General features: G+C 39.6%; 1 protein-coding gene across 2 annotated transcripts in view; it reads left to right on the top strand.

The window, feature by feature from the left end:
* The window catches only part of PRDM5 (PR/SET domain 5), a 138,807-nt gene that overhangs the window by 89,462 nt on the left and 27,999 nt on the right, over nucleotides 1-21,346 (top strand). For both annotated transcript variants that reach the window (XM_048847652.2, XM_075127621.1), the window contains one exon: nucleotides 10,183-10,268. In XM_048847652.2, coding sequence (XP_048703609.1) covers nucleotides 10,183-10,268 — 86 coding nt within the window. The remainder of the gene's footprint in view (nucleotides 1-10,182; nucleotides 10,269-21,346) is intronic.

Genomic DNA, 21,346 nt, shown 5'->3' with positions numbered 1-21,346 from the left:
AGCTGCTGTTAACAAATAGGCTTCCTGTGACAGTCTGTTCACTTTTGCATAAACAAATTTGGGTTGCAGGAAGATGACAGCATGTGTATGTTTAATCACTTGGCTTTCTACTATGTTTGGTAAAAGTCTTAATCACTTTCTTCTACCATGGCTATCTGTTAAGATAAAAGCTGTTTTGTGATACAGTTTACACGTCTAAATGCATCCAGTGCAGGATACTGGTAATTTCAATAGTCCCATATCTGATCATGTAGCCAGACAAAAATCTTTTATGGACTGGCTAAAAGGATGAAATTAATTTATATGTTTAGCTCTTATTCTCTAATGAATGTGAAAGTTATCCCTCATAGCAGGTGTAAAAAAGAGAATTCTGCTGAAATAGTTGTATATAGTTTAGCTAAAGAAAATTAAAAAACAAACTAAAAATACAAAAGGAAATTAAGGTCAGGGTAGGCATAATAAATAATAAAGAACTGCAGTGCAACCTCTCCTTCCCTCCCTCTCTTTCTCTTTGTTCTTTCACTGACAACCCAACTTTTCAAAACCTTGCAAGACTTTCATCCACAGGCTTCAACCCATATCTCTTCCTCCTTCTATCCCCTAATGTATCTGTATTTCTTCTTCTGTCCTCCATATCTGTTTCTTCCACAACATTACAACCAATGGGAGCTTCAGGTGCTCTCTGAGGTGTGAAGGGCAGCAACCCCTTCCTTCTCCCCCTTCTCCCCCCCCCCCAAGAAAAAAAAAATCTTGGAGCAAATGGGCTGTGGGTGAAAGGAGCCTGTGGAGGCTCTGCCCTCTCCAGGAAGAGAGAAGAGTTCAGTTTTTCCCTGGTAACCAAAGATGTCAGCAAAGTTAGACCATGTGTGCCACCAAGATGAATTACTGAAGTTGTCAAAAAGGGGAGATTGCTGTTCATTGTGGACAATCTGTACTTCTCCAGTTAATTGAAAGGGTCAAAGTCGTGCTTCACCTTCTGAGGGGCTACATCACTGCAAAGGGAAATATGAGTTGCCAGTGAAGGGAATCCCTGTCATCAGAAAGCAGTGCAAAAAGTCAAGAATTCTTTTGATGGCCTTTAATAAATAAAGTTTATTACTTTTAACTGCTTTGGGAAAGACTTGACAGGTTTTTAGGAGATTTTCTGAGCAGTAAGAGAGCTTGGCTGCTTATTAAACATGAAGCCATCGTTTCTAAATGTTGAAATAATTTTGAAGACTTCATGCTGTTGGCATCCATTAAACACTGTGGTTTTGAATTAAATCAATGCAAAATTATACCCTCCTGTGTTTGTCATCACATTTCTGCATATCTCATTTCATTCTGAGCTATGAATGAAACAATCCCATCTTTCTGGGTCACCCCTCCCCAGCCAGAGCTGAGTTTTGACAAAGACTGAACATCACAGTTGTGAATGTCCCAGAAATGCCTTCAGGTCTTAGTGATTACAGCAGACGTGGCTGGTGTCCCAATTCAGTGACATGGGTTGTCGTGTTCTCTCAGCATGGGTACTGGTGATTCATGTTGTATATAACTGTGTTCAGTGGGGCTTGTCCTGTTTTGTCTTAGGTAAATCCAGACACACATGGGCTCAAATTTTCTTTTATTAGTAGGGGCTCTGGCATCCTGTACCAATCCAGCTGAACTCCTATATGGGATGCTCAGGTTACAACACTACATTGGCCTGAAAGAGACATACCATTACAAGTCTTATGTTATGGATCCAGTATTACCATATGATATATTGAATTTATTTTATATGACCTATTGTGACCCACTTTGACCCCATTTGCAGTCTCACCATGATCCACAGTTTGAAAGACCCTGCTTTATAAAGTATCTTTCACAAGCATAGTAACCCATCTCTAAAATTTAAAGTAAATGTCTTCACTATTATTTAATACATGGTACATGTTCTCAAATGTTGTTACTCACAGATGTGTGCACGCTCCCTCAATAAGCAATTTTCTGTTCTCTTTTATCTTAGAATAGGACTCTGTAAATGAGGCCTAACAGTACTTGCCCTTTCAGCTGTAACTGCCAGTTTGGGGTGAGTGAAGCCGTCTGTGTGTGCATGTGTATAAGAAGGTGGATGTTTGGGTCTGAGCCTGGCATATTGCTCTGTAATTCATCATCTGGGTTTCCAGCTCTGGAATGACAGAGACAGCGCTCTGTAGGTCAGCCGAAACACTATAGCACATTCTCTCCCTGCTATATCCTGTTGGTTTATGGCTTCTCAGGGTCAGAGGGAGCTGGGGTTAATTCAGCAAAAGAATCCTCTGACTGTGGCATAAATTCCATTGATTGTTCATAAATTGTGAAAGAAATTCTGTGAACTGCTTTTTGGGGTTTTAAAGCTAAGGGCCAGGAGGTTAATTATTTGCCTAAAGTTTCAACCAACTTTCAGTGCTAACAGATACCGGCTGTTGTTTGTGCTTTCTTGGGTCTAGCTTTACACACAGTTATTAAAATGTGATAATAAATCACTGTCTCATATTTAAAAAAACTAATTGTGTGTCTCGTCTCCTAATTGATTATGCCATCTAAATAAAGAGTAGAAACTCTTAGGATACCATATTTGAAGTTGTGCATCACGGTTTGGTGTATGATGAGTTTATTTTTACAGCTACTTTTTTTCAATACATAGTAGCAAGGACATGCTGAGTGTAAAGTCATTCCATTCTTTACCAATTCCAATACACAGGGTTTGGGAGCTGGTGATGGACAATGAATGATCTTGCACATCAGATTTTTGAAGATATTCATGCCTGTGATAATGAGTTAAGCATAGAGGGATAGGCTTGATTCTTTCTCTGTCGTCCCCCCCCCCCCCAAAACACACTTTTAGCCAAGGAACCTGAGCAAAAGCTCAATTAAGTCAATAGAAGGACTCCCAGTTACTTTGGATCAGGCCCTAAATGTTGTCCCAATGTATTTATTTCTTTAATGTTAAGAGCAGAATTGGCTCTGCATATCAGTATCGTTATGCATCAATATCTTGTCCATGAACAGCTTCCAAATGTCTTTAAATAGGTTGTCTCTGTTCAATAACCTGTAGATGATCTCCTTTTTTTTTTTAAATCTATTGGTTTAAAAAAAAAAAGTGTAAGACCCAAAGCTAAGGACTCTGCATTCCTAAACCTTTCAGCTTATACATCATTATTCTATTTATCTCCATTCAAGAGTTATATCTTCAAAAATATCTGTAAAGTCTCATGAAGCTGTCAGCTTGTTGTTGTCCACTAGTAGTGGATGAGAAAGATGTATTCTTAGAATAGTTTTCTTGAATGCAAGAAACTTCTTTAGATCAAATGAGTTACGCACCTAATAGTTTGATTAATGTGTATAGTTTAAAAGAATACCAGCAGTGGGTTCACTGAGGTCAAAGGTTTTAATGCTCCTTTCTTGGGGAAGCAAAATCATTCCATTCCACTGATAGGTGCAAAGAATCAAACTTGAGCTGTTCTCGTTGTTTTAAGTAATGTTTGGTAGAGTTATGGCTAAAATTATTAATTTGATTATAAAACTAGTAATGTTATATGTCTGATTATTAATTTGGTTCTTCCTTTATTGCAACAATTCAAATAACTTACTGACTTTTGCAGAATTGTAATTTCTGATCAGCCTTTGACTTTTAAAACAAACAGACAAAACTCCTACCATATGATGAAGCTTTTGATGGTCCATCCTGGTTGGATGCTTATCTGAAACTAATCTAGACTCTTCAAACCTCTACATTCTGCAAAATTAAACTAGAAATCTCCAAGAACAGACTTTCCCTATTGTCGCTCTAATGCCAAAGAATAAGGGATGGCTGAGCATGTAAAAATGAAAAAATATTAAAAGGTCTGGTTAAACAACCTGATCCCTTTTCTTTTTTGGAAAGAACAGTTTTTCAGGATTTCCCTTTTGGTAGTTCTAATTTTGCTTGAGAATAGGAAACACATTTGGTTGAATCACAGAAAAGCTGTTATGGTCCTCCCTCGTAGCCGAGGGTATACAAGTGTTGCCTCTTGGCTAGGGAACATCCACAAACACAAAGGTTCTGTTTTTATAATCAGGGGAGCAAAAACAAAATACAGAAATACTTGGCCACTTGTGTTCAGATCATGTCCAGTTAGAGTCCTGATTAGAATGTAGGAAGTATAGGTCCTTTCAACAAGAAACCTCCAGCCCAAGAAACACCTCTTAATGAACCACAGTTGAAGACCTTTTCTCCATTTTTGGCAGGTAATGGAATCATTATGTCTCAATGCAAGATCGATTCTCTCACCCCAATGAAGGACTATAACCCCACCCCTCATATCCAGCTAAGTTCAGTGTATATAATTTTACAAGAATTTTGGCTTTTATGGTTCTGGTCCCAATTGGAAACCAGAAATATTGGAAAAACTGTATTGTATCTTTCAAACCATTATAAAATAGCTTGGCTTTCGACGAGAGAAATTTAAGTTGTTACTAAATGGTTTCGTTTATCCCTTCTGAAGCCCTGAACATACATTAGTACATTTAAATGATTGATGTTAAACCAAATGAAAAAAATATTTGGGAAGGGAAAGGGTAAAAATACCTTTCTTATTTATTGTCTGCTTTATCCATTGAGCCTAATTGTCGGGTTTGTAAACAGAACATTAGCTACAATAGTTGGCCAAGCTCACTGCTTGAATAGTGACCCATTTGATATTACCTGGTTTGGCCTTGCTAGTATCCAGTGGTAACAATTTCAAAAGTGCCTTTTTGACCTTAACCACATAGGCACATTTGAAAATTTGACCCCATAACTGTAAAATTGGGGAAATGGAAAATGCATCTTATTTGCAATGAGATTTTTGTCTCCTCTGAGTCAATATATAATTTTACACTGCACTTAGGCATAAATAATTAACTGAATATTATCTTACAGTATTTGGAAGTTGAAAAAGTGCTAGAGATAATCCACCTGTGTGGATTATCACAAGATAATCCACCTGTGTGGTGATTTTTGTTCCCAGTATCCCCGGTATGGGAACTGTGCCGTTGATTTCAGTAGACAGTGAATCATTTCTTAGTGACTGTTGTGTTTTCTTTCTCTCTCCCTCTGTATGTACATATATAAAATAATAATCAATGCTCTATATTCTTATGAACATAAAACTCCTGTTTACTTTAATGGGAGTTCAGTGTGTGGAACAGTAGCAGTATAAGGTAAATGTATAAAGAGTGAGGCACTCCAGAACAGATAAAATTCTAAGCATATGCCACAGATTATAATTTTGTTCTATCTTTTAACCTTTTGTCCATCTCAACTTGCTATTGAATGCTGTCATCACCCCACATTATCTCTGACTAAAAGGGGCTCTTGCAACTCCCTTTCTGGGCTGCCCTATTGATCACCTGGTAGGGGGTGTTGCATATGTGATCCAGATGTCCATGTTGCTTAACCACTTCTCTCCAGGAGAATTGTCTCCGTTCCACCAGAATTGTGTGGTGATGGATTTTATTTTATTTTTTTTATTTTTTATTTTTTTTAACTCTAATCAACTTTAGGCTGCTCTCAAATCAGGGATTTAAACCCAAGAAATTTCAGAGCTGCAGTTCAACAATGTCCCTTTGAAAATCACCTTTTAAAAATATTACACTTGAAATGCCCCTTCTTTCGAGCCTTTAGTAATCTTTATAAGACAAGTTCATTGCATGTATATGAGTTGATCCTACAAGATGCTAAGTGCCTTATGGAAGGTTCTGAACGTCTTCAACACTCAGCAGGATTGGCTCCTTAAAAATAATTTTCTGCAAGATCGTTAAAAAAATAAATTTTATTTTAAATTAAGCCCATTGGGCCTGATCCAGTGCTCACTGGAATCAGTGGAAAGGCTGCCTCTGACTTCAGTCGACCCACTGTGCAAAATCTTCAACTGAACCAGCATTCAGGGCTCACATACTTTTAAACATACTATCTGATACATTAGTGCTCTAACTCTGTCAAATTCTAAATGAACTAATATAAAGAAACTCCAGTAAAAAATCAGACAGGATGATACAAGGCTAGATGAACCACATATAACACTAATAATTGTAACGAGGAATCACCTATCAGTGAGAGAACAAGCTACGCGTTAGAGGTATCTCATGGATGGATATTAATTTTTTTTAAGTTAAATTAAACAAAATGAATGCCAGTGCAATGTAATTAGGCTTGGAAGTATTTGATTTTTATTGGTACATATTGATTTCACTGTACGTACGTACACACACACACACAATTTCCATTAATGATGATTGAAATTTACAGATAGGCAAAGTAAGAACAATGCTGCTTGAGAACTAGAGTTTGATTTTAGGATATTTACTTTGCATATTTTGACCTGTAATGTGGACAATTTGTGCTTTAACAGGTATAAACTTTAACTTTTTTAATCTCAGTGTCTGCTACATTAAATAACTGTCATCTGACCCCCACCCATACTTTCCCACAACTGAAAATTTAAATAGATAAAAATTAAAAAATGCTTACAACCCAAAATTTTGCACAACTGTGAACATTTTAAAAAAATGAAATAAACATTGAAAACATGCTTAAAATAAATATTCCAAATAAGGTTGGTAACAGTTGTGGGGGGTTTTTTGGTAGGGAGAGGAGAAAAAAGGTGGATATTGCAAGATCTGGGCAAACATGAGTTGCTGAAGATTTTCGTTTCTTAACATTATTGATCTTATTTTTAATCTCTTCCACAAACACAACAGATCAAGTCCCTTCCTGATCAGAGAAGGTTTACACCTGTAAATCCCCAAGTATTTATTGTGGCTGAATTGATCTGAAGCTAGGCTTGGAATTCCAATTTTTACAGTTGACTTTTGGTGGTTGTTAGTTGATCACAGACAAATCCCAAAGCATAGATGGATAATGTCACCTCCCCAGCAGCATTTATTATATAGCACTTGCTCCTCCTGTTTTAATGTCTAATACTTCTTGACTTTCTTAGAGTGAGAGAACCTCTTATTTCAAGACTTAAGATACATTCCAGTATGAAATTCCCTCTGGGCAAAAACTTAACAGGAACAAACAGAAGAAATGTATAGTTTTTATTATTTTTGAATATGCTTTGGAACAAAGGTGTTTTTCTTCTTTTAGGACAACTTGAAATTTAGTCAGTAGGGCCAAAAATGGCCTTTATTGTGCAATCTGTACAAATATTAGAAAGCACCTGTTCACTCAGTCTCATTAAGGAATCCACTATTGGCATTCTTTTGTGAGCAGGTGATCACTGATGTAAATAAGGGTAGTACTATCTAATCCAAAGCGGGGAAGGGAAATTTGGGGCAGGTATACTAAGGATTGCATGCCAAGTCTTGAAATCCAAATCAGGTTTCATTTATTCAAGGGAGGAGGGGGGGCCGGGAAGCATGTAATAATTTTAAAAGCTGACATAATACTTTTTCATTCCCCATACACCCATACTTACACACACACACTCATTTCTGCATCAGTTACGAAAAGGTTAGGATTTTTGCGTTGTACTAAAGGTTCTGTAGTTGCAGATTCAAATTTGGCTTGAATAGAACCCATCATTAATCATGCAGAACTCTAAGGATATCTGTGGGAGAGGGATCCGTGTAAATAAACTAGGTAACTACATGCTTACAGTTTAGTCCATGCAGCCAGTCTGCATGCCTAAAAGGGCCAGTTGCTCACATAAGAGCAAATAAACATAGGTATGTTCACATTTGGGGCACATACATGAAATGTTTTAGAAAATTTAACTGGTAAAGAAACAACAAAAATAAGAATAAGCATAAAATGAGTTAGAATCTTATTGAAGATGTTTTATCAATCATCACTGATGCTATAGTTATGGTTGAGAAGACATTTTTATAATTCAGTAAAACATGAGGTCTTAATGACTTTGTCCCCCCCATCAACCCCCAGTCTCCATGTCTGTTGAATGATAAAAAATAGATGGGAATTCTGAGCTGCATACCAGAGAGTTGTAAGTTGCAAATTTACAGTATGTGATGGCTGATCATAGGCAGGCTTTATCAGGTACAACATGTTGATATAAAGTCACAGTGTTGCCCTCTACTGGCATCCGCTGAAAGCTGTTAAACATCTATTCGTCAAGAACCATAAACAACATGATAAATTTGTGAAGGACAGTATTAATAGATTTCAGACTAGCTCTAAGCGATCTCTGTAAGCAAAAGCCTTCCTCTGTAAGAAGAATGGGGGGTAGCACTTAACTGTCAGCACTCATCTGCTTACAGACCTCTGCAGACTTTACCTTCAAAATACAAAAGCTTTAAAACATAAAAATGTCAGCTGGATTAATTAAATGTTTGAGCACCAGCAGCTCCTACAGAGTTCGAAGGCTCATGGCATAAATTAGGGACATCGGGGTCATGAGAGATAGTGTCATGTTTCAAACAGATGTGAAACTTCTAATTCAGAACACAGAATCGCACAGCAGCCTTGTTAAAAGATACTTTGCCAAGTCCATATATTTGTACTTAATAAGATAAGGCAGGGTGGAGGAGAGGGGCGTGTTTGCATTTCACAAGTACTCCATTGCCTTTGTTTCTGTTGTTTTTTTCATTTAGGTGGGATCTTTCCCCACAGGCATTAAAGAATGGGCCAGCCTATTAAAGGCCAAGTTGTACAACCCTTACTTGAGAGTTGGCCTCACTAAAATGAATGGAGTCAATGGCTCCGAGAAGGCTATACATGCAGCAGTGAAACCCAGTGGGTCAGCTGTAATGTAATCAGTGTGTGACTTTAAAAAACTATTTCTCTAGGCCGCACACTTTTGCAATTCCTCAACTTTTTGTTCATTCGGAAAAAAACATAGAACATCTTTCTGTCAAGCCCTCAAGGACGAGCACCTCAAACAGTGAATGGAAGACTGGAAAGGGGGTGGGGGAGGTCTGCCTTGCTCCAAGACAGAACGAATGTCCCCATAGTCAGAAAGCCCTCAGTATAAAGCTGTCCCTTCCCTTCTCTCACTCTGTGGCCTTGGGCAAATCATTGCAACTTGTCCTGAGTTTTCCCATCTTTAAAATGGTGATAATCTTTCTTGCTTACCCTACAGGATTGCTGTGAAGGTCAGTTAATGTTTGTATAGTGCTTGGAACCTGTCAGAGCTTTGCATGCATGCAAAGACTTTTTTTATGAACAATTGAGTTTTCCTAGATTGGCTTAAAGGGGGTTGTTGTATCTGCACATAAAGATGTGTTGTCCAGGCATCAATGTGATTAGCCGGAACAGATTCCATTTAGTTAGAAAATTAGTTCACGGAGATTAGCTTGTTGAAAAATATGTTTGGTGATGGAAGCAATCTGATTTTGTTGATTAGCCTTTTGTGTGCAATTAGCCTAGATGCTGGAGTCTTATTCCAGTACATTGCCTAAAATACTCAAAAAGAAAAATTTACGTAAGAAATTGTAAAGCTTTATCACTAGTTTTAAATTATGGACTTGCTACAGAAAACCTCTACTGAGTGGATCTGAATGGCCCAGCCTCTGAGTTATATGGTATAAATTCAGAGTGACTTCACTGAAGTCAGCAGAAACTGTACTGATTTACATCAATGTAAGTGTTCAATCCTGTGAGGTACAGAGGGCTTCTTGTGGGGTGCTGAGCGCTCTCTACTCCCACTGAGGTCACTGGGCACCTCACGGAAGCTGCTGTGCCTCCCTTAGGGCAGATCTTGCTGGCATTCTTTTAGTTAAATGCAACAAACGAACAGAAGTGGGTTTTATAATTAAATTGGCTTGTGACACCCAAATGGCTCTCATGATGAATAGATGTGAAGTGAGGGAAATGTACTGTACTTTGAGAACAGTTAATGACTAACTGTAAAAGTGACCATGTACTAGCCACAATAGAATTCATCCTAGCCCAGTTGTCACCAGGACTGCAGCTTTTTTTTTTTTAAATCCCGCTCTGCATGTATTCATATTTTATGACAAAATCAAGCAGTTGAAAGTGATACTTTGATCCAGCCTTGCATGCTGTCCAAACAGATCTTTTGTTCTTTATATGTAGTTTCCCTAACGCTCAGATCTCTTTCACTCTGTTTGAACTGCACATGAACACTAGAACAGAATAATGTTTGACACACAACCATTCTGGGCTGCCTTGATGTACTGAGGCAATGCTTTCTTTCCGCCATCTGCATTTGTTGACTCTGATGCTCATCTTATTTTCAGGTGAGCGCCCTTACCAGTGTCCTTACTGTGACAAGGCTTTCAGCAAGAATGATGGACTAAAGATGCACATTCGCACCCATACAAGGGTAATCGTTACTTTACTTAAATTTAATTGTTACTTAAGAACCATGATTGTCCACGGACAATGCAGGGAAATAAATTATTGCTGTTTGTAGAGAGGGAGGATGTTTCAACGATATTTGTGCTTCAAAACAGAGGAAAACGGCATAAAAATTAATAATCTTAGAATTCTATTTCTGATTCCTACAGTGAACTGTGTGTGACCTTGGACCAGTTGGTTTATTTTTCTGTGCCTCATTTTTTCCATATAAAAAGGGGGAATTATTCCTATCTTCCTAACAAAGTTGTCTTGGGACTTGTTCAGTGTTTAAAATCAATTAATAGGTTAGTGTCTCTATAAAAGCATCATTATTATTAAGAGAGAGAGAGTTAAATGCCCAACATTTTTGTATTTCTCGCACCTCCAAATCTACTCTCTGGCAAACTCGGTCTGTCTTAATAACAACAATGGTACTCTGTGCATGTGCAGTGCTTTTACCCATTTAATTGATTACAAATATCAATTAAGTCTTAAAACAACCTTGTGAAGAAGGTAGGAATAATATCTGTAATGCAGGCTGGGAGATGTCTCTGAAGATTATTCTCTGACTTTAGGATTACAGCTATCCCCGGAGTCATCTGTTCTGGTTTAAAAGGCTCATCATGTATATCTATGTACTGAAGACAACCCTTGCCCCACTCTGTCCCCCTTGTGCCGGTCGAGCAAAAGGGATGGTTTTAAACAGCCAGCTGTGAATTCTGCTTGCATATGAGAATCATAAACTTTAAGGTCAGAAGGGACCATTATGATCGTCTAGTCTGACCTCCTGCACAACGCAGGCCACAGAATCTCACCCACCCACCCCTGTAACAAACCTCTAACCTATGTCTGAGCAATTGAAGTCCTCAAATCGTGGTTTAAAGACTTGGAGGTTCAGAGAATCCTCCAGGAAGTGACCCATGCCCCATGCTGCAGAGGAAGGCGAAAAACCCCCAGGGCCTCTGCCAATCTGCGCTGGAGGAAAATTCCTTCCCGACCCCAAATATGGCGATCAGCTAAACCCTGAGCATGTGGGTAAGACTCACCAGCCAGTCACCCAGGAAAGAATTCTCTGTAGTAACTCAGATTCCAAACCCATCTAGCATCCCATCACAGGCCATTGGGCATATCTACCACTGATAGTTGAAGATCAGTTAGTTGCCAAAATTAGGCTATCCCATCATATCATCCCTTCCATAAACTTATCAAGCTTAGTCTTGAAGCCAGATATGTCTTTTGTCCCCACTGCTTCCCTTGGAAGGCTGTTCCAGAACTTCACTCCTCTGATGGTTAGAAATCTTCATCTAATTTCAAGTCTAAACTTCCTGATGGCCAGTTTATATCCATTTGTTCTTGTGTCCACATTGGTACTGAGCTTAAATAATTCTTCTCTCTCTGTGGTATGTATCCCTCTGATATATTTATAGAGCTCAATCATATCTCCCCTCAGCCTTCTTTTGGTTAGGCTAAACAAGCCAAGCTCTTTGAGTCTCCTTTCATAAAACAGGTTTTCCATTCCTCGGATCATCCTAGTAGCTCTTCTCTGTACCTGTTCCAGTTTGAATTCATCTTTCTTAAACATGGGAGACCAGAACTGCACACAATATTCCGGATGAGGTCTCACCAGTGCCTTGTATAACGGTACTAACACTTCCTTGTCTCTACTGGAAATACCTCGCCTGATGCATCCCAAGACCGCATTCGCTTTTTTCACGGCCATATCACGTTGGCGGCTCGTAGTCATCCTGTGATCAACCAATACTCCGAGGTCTTTCTCCTCCTCTGTTACTTCCAAGTGATGAGTCCCCAGTTTATAACAAAAATTCTTGTTATTAATTCCTAAATGCATGACCTAGCACTTTTCAGTATTAAATTTCATCCTATTACTATTACTCCAGTTTACAAGGTCATCCAGATCTTCTCATCATTGATATATAATGCTACTCCACCACCTTTGCCTTTATTTCTGTCTTTCCTAAACAGCACATACTCTTCAATACCTGTAGTCCAGTCATGACTACTATTCTATCATGTTTCTGTTATCCCTATAGTATCTGGTTTCACTTCCTGCACCAGTAGCTCTAGTTCCTCCATTTTGTTACCTAGGCTCCTCGCATTAGTGTACAAACATCTTAATTTTTGCTGTTTGGTCTTGCTCACATTCTTTATCTGATTAGGCACAGACATTCTACTGCCAGTCTCACCTATTAGACAGGTATGTACACTACCCTTCCTCCTTATGGCCATTCTACTACCCATGGCTTTATCCTTTCTTACTTCGTTTTCTTCCCGCTCAGTGTTAAAATCCGGCGTGGAGATTACCTGGACATCTCCCAACCATCTCCCTCAGATTCCTAGTTTAAAGCTCTCTTGATCAGTTGTACCATCCTCGATTCTAGAAATCTATTTCCCTCCTTACTCAGGTGAAGTCCATCCCAAGAGAACAGTCCTCTGTCCATGAATGCTTCCCAGTGGCCATACATCCCAAAGCCCTCCTTATAGCACCAGTGCCTAAGCCATCTGTTGAGCATCATAATCTTGTCACACCTTTGTTGCCCTTCTATAGGAACAGGCAGAATCCCACTGAAGATCACCTAAGCCTCAATTTCCTTAAGCGTCTTCCCCGGCCTGGCATAGTCTCTCTCGATATGTTCCAGCAAGAATCTACTGTATCATTTGTTCCCACATAAAGGACAATCAGGAGATTCTTTCCCACTCCCGTTAGGATCCTCTTCAGCCTCAGGTCCACATCTCGTATCTTAGCACCCGGCAGACAGCACACCCTTCTGTTCTCTGGATCAGCTCTTGTTACAGGCCTGTCTAGCCTTCTCAGTAAGGAGTCCCCAATCACATAGACCTGCCTTTTCCTGGTGATGGTGTGATTTTCCAGTCTATCCCTTCTTCCCTCTGGCTGCAAGTCTTCTCGATTCCTATTGTCCCTTGCAATCCTCTGCAACCGATTCCGCATCCTCCTGGGGCTCATATTTGGTGTTATCATCTCCATTGACTCTTGCCCTCTTCCTATAGAACTAGCTGCTCTTCTCTTCTTCCTTGCCCTCTCACCTTCAGCGACCACCTGCTGTGCTCCTTCTTCATTTTCCAACTCTGCAAACCTGTTCTTGAGCTCTGTTTCTCCTTCACTAGCCCATCTTTTCCTCTGCCTGGTTCTCTTAGTCATAGGCTTCCACTGTCCACTTTTCTCACCCAGCAGTATCCCCTCAGAGTTCTTTGGTCCTGCTTCCATCTGCAAATCTGAGCTTTTCCCTTCAGCCTCCTCATGTCTTTGCTCCGTTATCTGCTCGAACCCCCTTCTAAACTCAACCAGAGTTTCCACCTGCATCTCCAATCCTCTGATCTTCTCTTCCATCAGCTCTATCAGGCGGCACTTCATACGGACAAAACTCTTTTCAGGTACCCCCTCCAGGATCATGTACATGCCGCAGCTTCTACATTCAGTCATCTTCACTGTGTCTTCCGCTACTTGGGTGATGTAAAGTCATCATAACCAGCCTTTTGCTATTTACTTCTGGTCTCCCGTACCCCCACGAAGAAACCATTTTGGAGACAGATTCTAGGCTGGGTGTGCACAAACACCCCTTGTGGAATAGAAAAGTATTGTAAATTTCACTTTGTGTGGATAGATCTTGATCATCTGCATAATGCAGACAATGAAATGCTCACAGATGCACATTATTTTACAGTCTGAGGAAATTAGTCATTTCAAAGAAGTAAGAAGCTTTTATTTGCCAGAACTGGAATACTTACAGAATTGCTCTTCTGAGAAGTGTAATTCATTGGGATTTTCCTTCTGTTATTTATGCACTTAGATAGCCATAATAATGCACTTCTGTAGGGAATTTTTATATATATACATATTGTCTCCTCAGTCTGGCAGCTCGCTAGAGCCTTTTACGTAATATGTTGCTTACATGTATTCCCATATGTCTTCCACATTGCCACTGTTGTATGTAAGCAAAACACCATTAACACCTTTGAAACTTGCCAGCTGGCTTTAAAAGACATGTAAAATATGGGGCTGAATGAAAGATGGACTAAGGACTTACGTGAATATGAGGGTAGGAGCAAAAAGGAAATGGTTCAAGCTCTGTGTCTGCATGTGAGAATAGCTCAACCAGCCACACTAACTATTCAGTCTGCAGCAACAAGGAGACATTGGTAATTGGATTTTACTGAGTAGAAATGTATTTTCTATAAATGTTGTTTATTGCTAAAGAATATGATAAAGTTCTTCTTCAAGTGATGGTCTCTATGTGTATTCTGCTTGAGGTGTGCATGTGCCTGAGATGAGAAGATTTTTGCTAAAACTGGAATTTTTCAAGATCTGTGGTCCATATCTATATTCCACTACCCACCCTCCTTCGTCTCTGCTGTGGAATCTTATCCTGAGGCTATTCATGGTAGAAAGGTAAATGAAGAGGCGGTCAGTCCACATTGCCATTTATACCCTCAGGAGGAGGAGAAGGGCACAGGTGCAGACCAACAGACACCGCTAGCAAAATTCTTCTTGTCTCATGCACGTGGTGTCCATGCTCACCTGGAGTGGAATACAAATAGAGACCACACATCTCAAAGAACTCAATTTATTGGACAGGTAAGTAACCTTCAATACATCTGAGATGTCAAGACTGGCCAACAGGAGGCTGGAATGTCAGATTTCTCCTCTTTTTTGACAAGCAAGTGAGTGGAAATCCTTGCAGCCATGTTGTGGGCAGACACAGAATTCTGTTTGAATTCCTGACTTTAGTGCTGTCATGTTGTTTATATACCACTTAACCCATAGTTCTGAAGTTTAAAAGTCAAGTTTGTTTATATATGAGTGACATTTTATATAAGCTCACACCAGAGTAGGGATCTTTTATTTCAAAATAGTGGGGCTCAGTACTGGCATGTTTTGAGTAAACAAGATTATCGCTATAATTAAGTTGCTCTCATGCTCCCCTCTCCTTCATACCCCAACTCCATATTTGCATCTGGATAGCAGAAAACTTAATTTCCATGAAGGTGTAATTGTTTGAAAGGTAACTAATAGTATAATAAACACATTGGAAATTGTGATTTTTCTTAATGAAGGACCTTCCATTCTGAGCACTTCTGAAAATTTAGAGAAATTTTGACCATTCAACATTCCCTCCGCCGTCAAACCACTTCTGCATCCTGAGGGTTACACACTGCAAACCCCAGTCTAAACAGTAAATAGCTTTATTCAAATTTCAAATACATTCAGGTTAGGCCAAAATATGAGACGTATTTGGTTTCTTAATGTGCATATTAATTGATACGTTTTTACAAACTTTTATATAAATTTGGATACCTTTAAACCTGTAGTTCCATATGGACCTAGATACATAAAGGAACCTGGGTGTTTCAGGCCAACACGTAGGTGCCACTGAGATCCTCAGAACCCCTGCTCAGCTGACAACTAACTCTGGAGGCACCTAAAATTCCTTAATCCTGGAGAGTGCACCATTAAAGTCCCATAGGTGCTCAAGGATATGTTGACATTGCATTGTAAACCTACGACTGTGGGACTTGGGCTTGTGGACACGGTGTTTCCAAGCCCTTGTTTGAGCATGCAGACTAAACTGAAAACCTGAGTTTACAATTCCTAGACCCAGGTACAGGTCTCATAGCCATGCTATGGTGTCTGTACAGAACTACACAGACCTTCTGACTCAGGTCTGTGACTTGGGTCACATCTACCCTGTAAAATGACAGGGCGTCGACCCAAGTCACAGCAAGACTCGGGCTATGACCCACCTTCCTAGCAGGGTACTGAGTGCTTACTGACCTGAAACAGACTGAATTTGTGTGTGGGCAGAAGGTGGCTGCTTGGGCTCACACCTGAATTAGAGCCTAGGCTTAGTGTGCAGTGTAGACATACCCTAAATCTCTGCCAGTGGGCATACACACAGTTGTGTCAGTCTAGGCACCCAGGCGGCTAAGTCCCAATGGGATCCTGAGACTAGGATTTGCTACACCTATATTGTCTGTGGAGCCAACATCCATTAGGCATTCTCAGAGCACACCTAACCTCATGCTGGTGGGAGTGGGGGGCAAGCAAAAGAGGAGCCCTCCCTTATAACCTTCAGTACAGTGGTTTGAGCATTTGGGATGTGGGTTCACCTCTGATATGAGTGTTCTAGTATGTTGGGACCCTGGGGCACCCAAGGCTTCCATGGCTCAGGGCAGCCTACCCAGTGAAGCGCCCTGGAGCTGGGGATTCATTCCCTTTCAACATTTTTGGGTTTTGTTCCAAATTGAAATTTCATGACCTTAGAAAAGATTTGACTAAATATCATCATCTACACTTTGACCTTACTATTGTTTACATTGTTAGAAATACACTCATAGCAAACCATGAAAACTTGTCAACAAACATGTATAAAGCATTTTAAACAGTCACTGGTGACCAATAGCTGAGTATTTTTTGTTTATTTGGAGAAACTTTTTATTCAGTTCTCATCTGAACAATTTAAATATGGCCTGGATACTTAAGCATACAAATAATGTATACTGATGTTGTATACAGTATTTTGCGGTATAAAATGATTCATGGCTGTGTCCATGTAGTAATGGCATGCCTATTTTTCATACAGTGTATATTGTTGAATTGATATTAAGAGATGTAGAAGACATCCCACAAATGAAATAATTAAGTTCTGCTTAGTTCTGCATTTAAAAAAAAAAATTGGTGCTGAAAAAATTGCCTTAGTTACTTGTAGAAACAGGGCAACCCTTTCTGAAATCTAATCTTTTATAAACTCTCAGCTAGAATGTGATACTAATTGGTATTCAAGAAAACCTTTTTCTCTTTATTTATATTTTGTTAAACATGATTTTGAGTTTTATAGAGAAATAGACTTTTTTACCCAAAGTCAGCTAAAGGAGAACAATGAATACTGACCGTCTAAGTATGACCACCATTTATATCCTCTTCCTCTCCCCCTCCAAAGTGTAAGTTGTTCTGTTGTGTTGAGAGTAAAACATGACTGTGCAAAACAGAATACTTTTATGAATGTTAGCAATTGCCATTTTTGTTGCTGCCCTCTATACATTCTTCTCCATAGAGAAATTTCTATACGTTTTCACAGTGCTATGGAGCAAAACCTGAGTCGAAAGGCTTTGCTGCACTGAAAATGAGTTGAAATACAGCAGGACTGATGGAAAAAAAAGATTTCTGTTCCATATGATCTGTCTCTGATTAGGTTCTTCTGGGAATAGGGTGACCAGTCTAATTGCTAGTTTTCAACATCAGGTTTCATCCTTACGGCTTTGTTCAATGTGTTCCCTCACTGTCCATGCCCCCAGCATGGCCACTTCTCTCTGTTCCTTACAAAGTTCCTTGTGGAAACATATGACAGAGTCCCATTGCATGGATTCTCCACAAGGCTGTGTTTCAGCTTGCCTTTGGTCCTAGTGGATTTAATCCAAAGCCCACTGAAGTCAAAACTTGATTTAGACCCTAGGTGTGCACAGATGCAGGTTGGGGATTTGGGTTTCCTGAAAAACTGAGCAATCTTCAGCCTCACACAAAATAAAACCGCAGAAGTATTTGACATTTTGACTGATTTCTGCTTAGCTATGATTGTTATCTTTATCCTTTAATGATATCCTTTCAGAGTTTACGTAAAAGCACATTTAAGAGTTTAAGTAAAAGTGTAAGATACATGAATTTTCCTTTGTTTTAGGAAACTGAAAAATAAAAAAGACAAGATCATGAACAATTACTCTTTCAAAGGCAATTTATAACTCTTAAGGAAAAGCAGAAAAAATGGACATTCTCTTAATTTATATGAATGGGCCAAAATCAAAATTTAGCTTTGCATTTCCAGTAATTCTTAATATTTTAATAAAAATAGAATAAACCAATAAACATTCTTAAGTGGCAACATTTCTTGGAGTTACTTTTTGGGTTAGGTGGCTTAACAGAGTTCTAGGTTTAATTTAATACACAAAATTCACTATAAAAGACTGAGGGGTCTAAATTCTGTTGCCTCATCTCTAATATTCTAATTTAACTTCAGGCATATCACAAAAGATTAAAAATTTCAATCTGTGATTTATGTCCCATTCCTTCTTCACCTTCCACCCCACCTTCAAACACATTTTTATAGTATAGTTGATTCTCACACACATTGACACGCAATTATTTTCATGAACTCCAAGGACAGGGATAGCTTAAAGTCTAAAGAGTCAGGTATTTTTCATTAGCTAAGCACAGAAATGTGGAATTAAAAAAAAATCATTTAGCACCATTATTCAAAAGCCTTATTCATGGTTCTAATGAAAACAATGCCACACTGTTTTGCTTAAGCCTTTAAATGAAAAACTGTAAAGTCTACTAAATGCAATAACAAGTCATGCACTTCACCAGCGTACACTTCACCAGTGGAACTAGGTGGCAAACCATCCACAGAACAAGAAAGGCTACAGGAAAAATCATTGCAGAGTTTGATTTAGATCTGGCAGGCTGTGGGTGGCCCTAGGTGTCAGCTCTAATGCTGGAATAAACAGAAAGGGGAAGATGGAGGAGCAGTCAAAACCTCCTCCAACAATGAAATGAGGAGAAAATACCGTCAAACTTGACATTAAAATTTTAAATAAGTGTAGATTTGTTTTAATAAAACCTACTATATTTTTAAAAGGAAAAAATCACAATTCCTTGGGTGCTTCTAAAGGGGAATGCATAGAAGTTCTTGATGTAGTTAGCTTACAAATCATATTAGCTTTGAGGAGATATTTTATCACGTTCTACCTACCTACCCAGTGAAATAGGTTTTGGGTTTGTTCCAAAATCATGTACAGTATATACCATGATGTTACTTGCTGCAGGGTCCAAAGCTTAATTGTTGAGAAGAAATAGCTTACTGCATTTTACTCAAATACATTTTTTGACTATTATTAAATGTAACCATATATGTGTACTCAAAAGCCATCATTGTGTTGAATCAGCATTTTCATTTCTTTTTAAAACACTTTTAATATATTAAGTTCCAGATTGTACATGGCAATAATGGAAAATAGAAAGAAGAGAAGGGCACTCCCAAATGCTGTTTCATCACTTGTATTAAATATTATATATATAATATTTGCCCATTGAAAACATAACAATGAGACGTGTTACTTTTGCAGTTCGTTTTAAATCTAATTACTAGTGGTTTGAATACTGCTGACTATACTGTTAAGAATACAGAGAGAAATTACAGTATAATGTGTGTTATGTTTCACTCTGTTACCTCTGTAGGTTCCTGAAGTTAGGTATCTAAATCAATGTTGAGGCACACTAAACAAGTGGCATGGTTTTCAGGAGTTCTCCCATTGAATGAATGCAAGAATAGGTGCAAGCACCTCTGCAAATCAAGCCAGTTATTTAGGTGCCTAACTTTATTTACCAAAATTTGACATTTTTAGCCTGTATAATTATTAGACAATGACCAGGCAGGGGACTGCTGATGCAGAAGATTGCTAATGAGGCCATCTAGTTTTTCACATTTAGGCCACCACATTTGATACTGCCTTTGGTAGCTTTAGTTTAGAGGCTAAGACTCAGGGCTTGTTTGCAGAAAGTGTGTGTGTGTGTGTGAGAGAGAGAGGTTTGTTTTTCTTCTCTCTCTCTCTCTCTCTCTAACATTTAATTAATTTGGAGTTTTATTACTGACTTCAGTGGGAAGAAGTTCAAGCCATGAATGAGCATGGAGGCTAAGTAAACTCCCGTTGAGGAATTCCCTCCAAATCAGAGTTGCATTTTATTGGCAGGACGATGTGGGAAGGGCTATCTCCAGGGCTCTCATTTGGCAGAGAACTCAAGGTGATTCGCTTGGCCTGCCAGGTGTTTCTTCCTTATCTGTCAGGCAAGGCTGTGCAGGTTCTCACAGACAATATGGCCTCAGTGTTCTGTATCAACAAACAAGGATTAGCTTGCTCCTCGGCTCTGTCTCAGGAGGCGCTACAGGTTTGGGAATTCTGGTCCAACATGCAGTTCGTCTCAAAGTATCACACCTTTCAGGGGACTGGAATACACTGGCATATCACCTCAGCAGGTCCTTTTCCTCTCGCCATGAGTGGTCCCTCCACCTGGAAGTGATCAGCAACATCTTCCAGAGGTGGGGGACTCCCCAACTGGACTTGTTCGCCACGAGGCACAACAGGACTGGTCTTTCTCCCTCCTGGTCATTGCTACAATTCATCTTGGACTATCTACTCCACCTATAGTATCGAGACCTGGCTCTTTTGTCAATTAAAGGCCACCTCGGCCTTCCATCCTTCAGTGCATGGTAGATCAGTCTTCTCCCACAAGATGGCAATCAGTTTCCTGAAAGGACTGGAGAGGCTCTACCTGCAAGTTGCAATAGGGTCCCCCTCTGGGACATGAACCTGGTGGTGATGAGACTCACTGGTCTGCTCTTCGAGGTGCTGGCTTCCTGTTCTCTGCTGCTTCTCTTGTGGAAAGGTTCCTTTCTGGTGGTGATCACTTTGATAAGAAGGGTCTCTGAGATTAGGGTATTGCCATCAGAATCCCCTTATACAATGTTCTACAAGGACAATATACAGCTGTGCCCCTTCCAGGTTTCTTACCAAAGGTTCTGTCACAGTTCCACACTAAGGAGAACATCTTTCTACCGGTCTTCTTTCCAAAGCCTCATAAGACCCAACAAGTACTGGCTGCATACCTTGGACGTTAGGCTGATCGTCACCTTCTACTTCAAAAGAATTAAATCTTTTCACAAGTTGACACCGCCCTTTTAGCAGTAGCAGACAGAATGAAAGGTCTGCCGGTCTTGTCCCAGAGAACGTTGTCTTGGATACCCGCATACATCAGGTTCTGCTCTGAGCAGGCAAAGGTGCCACCTCTGACAATCGTGAAGGCCCATACCACGAGGTCGTAGGCTTCACCAGTGGCCTTCCTTGTGCAGGTTCTGATCCAGGACATTTGCAGAACTGCTACTTGGTCTTCGATTCACACCTTCGCCTCCCACTACGCCCATTACACAGCAGGCTCGGGACGATGCCAGCTTCGTGTTGCAGACTGCACGTCTGTGAACT

The sequence above is a fragment of the Caretta caretta genome, chromosome 4 (assembly GCF_965140235.1).
Source record: "Caretta caretta isolate rCarCar2 chromosome 4, rCarCar1.hap1, whole genome shotgun sequence".
NCBI lineage: Eukaryota > Metazoa > Chordata > Testudines > Cheloniidae > Caretta > Caretta caretta.
The sequence above is the reverse complement of the archived record's forward strand: the minus strand, read 5'-3'. Positions and strand labels throughout refer to the sequence as shown.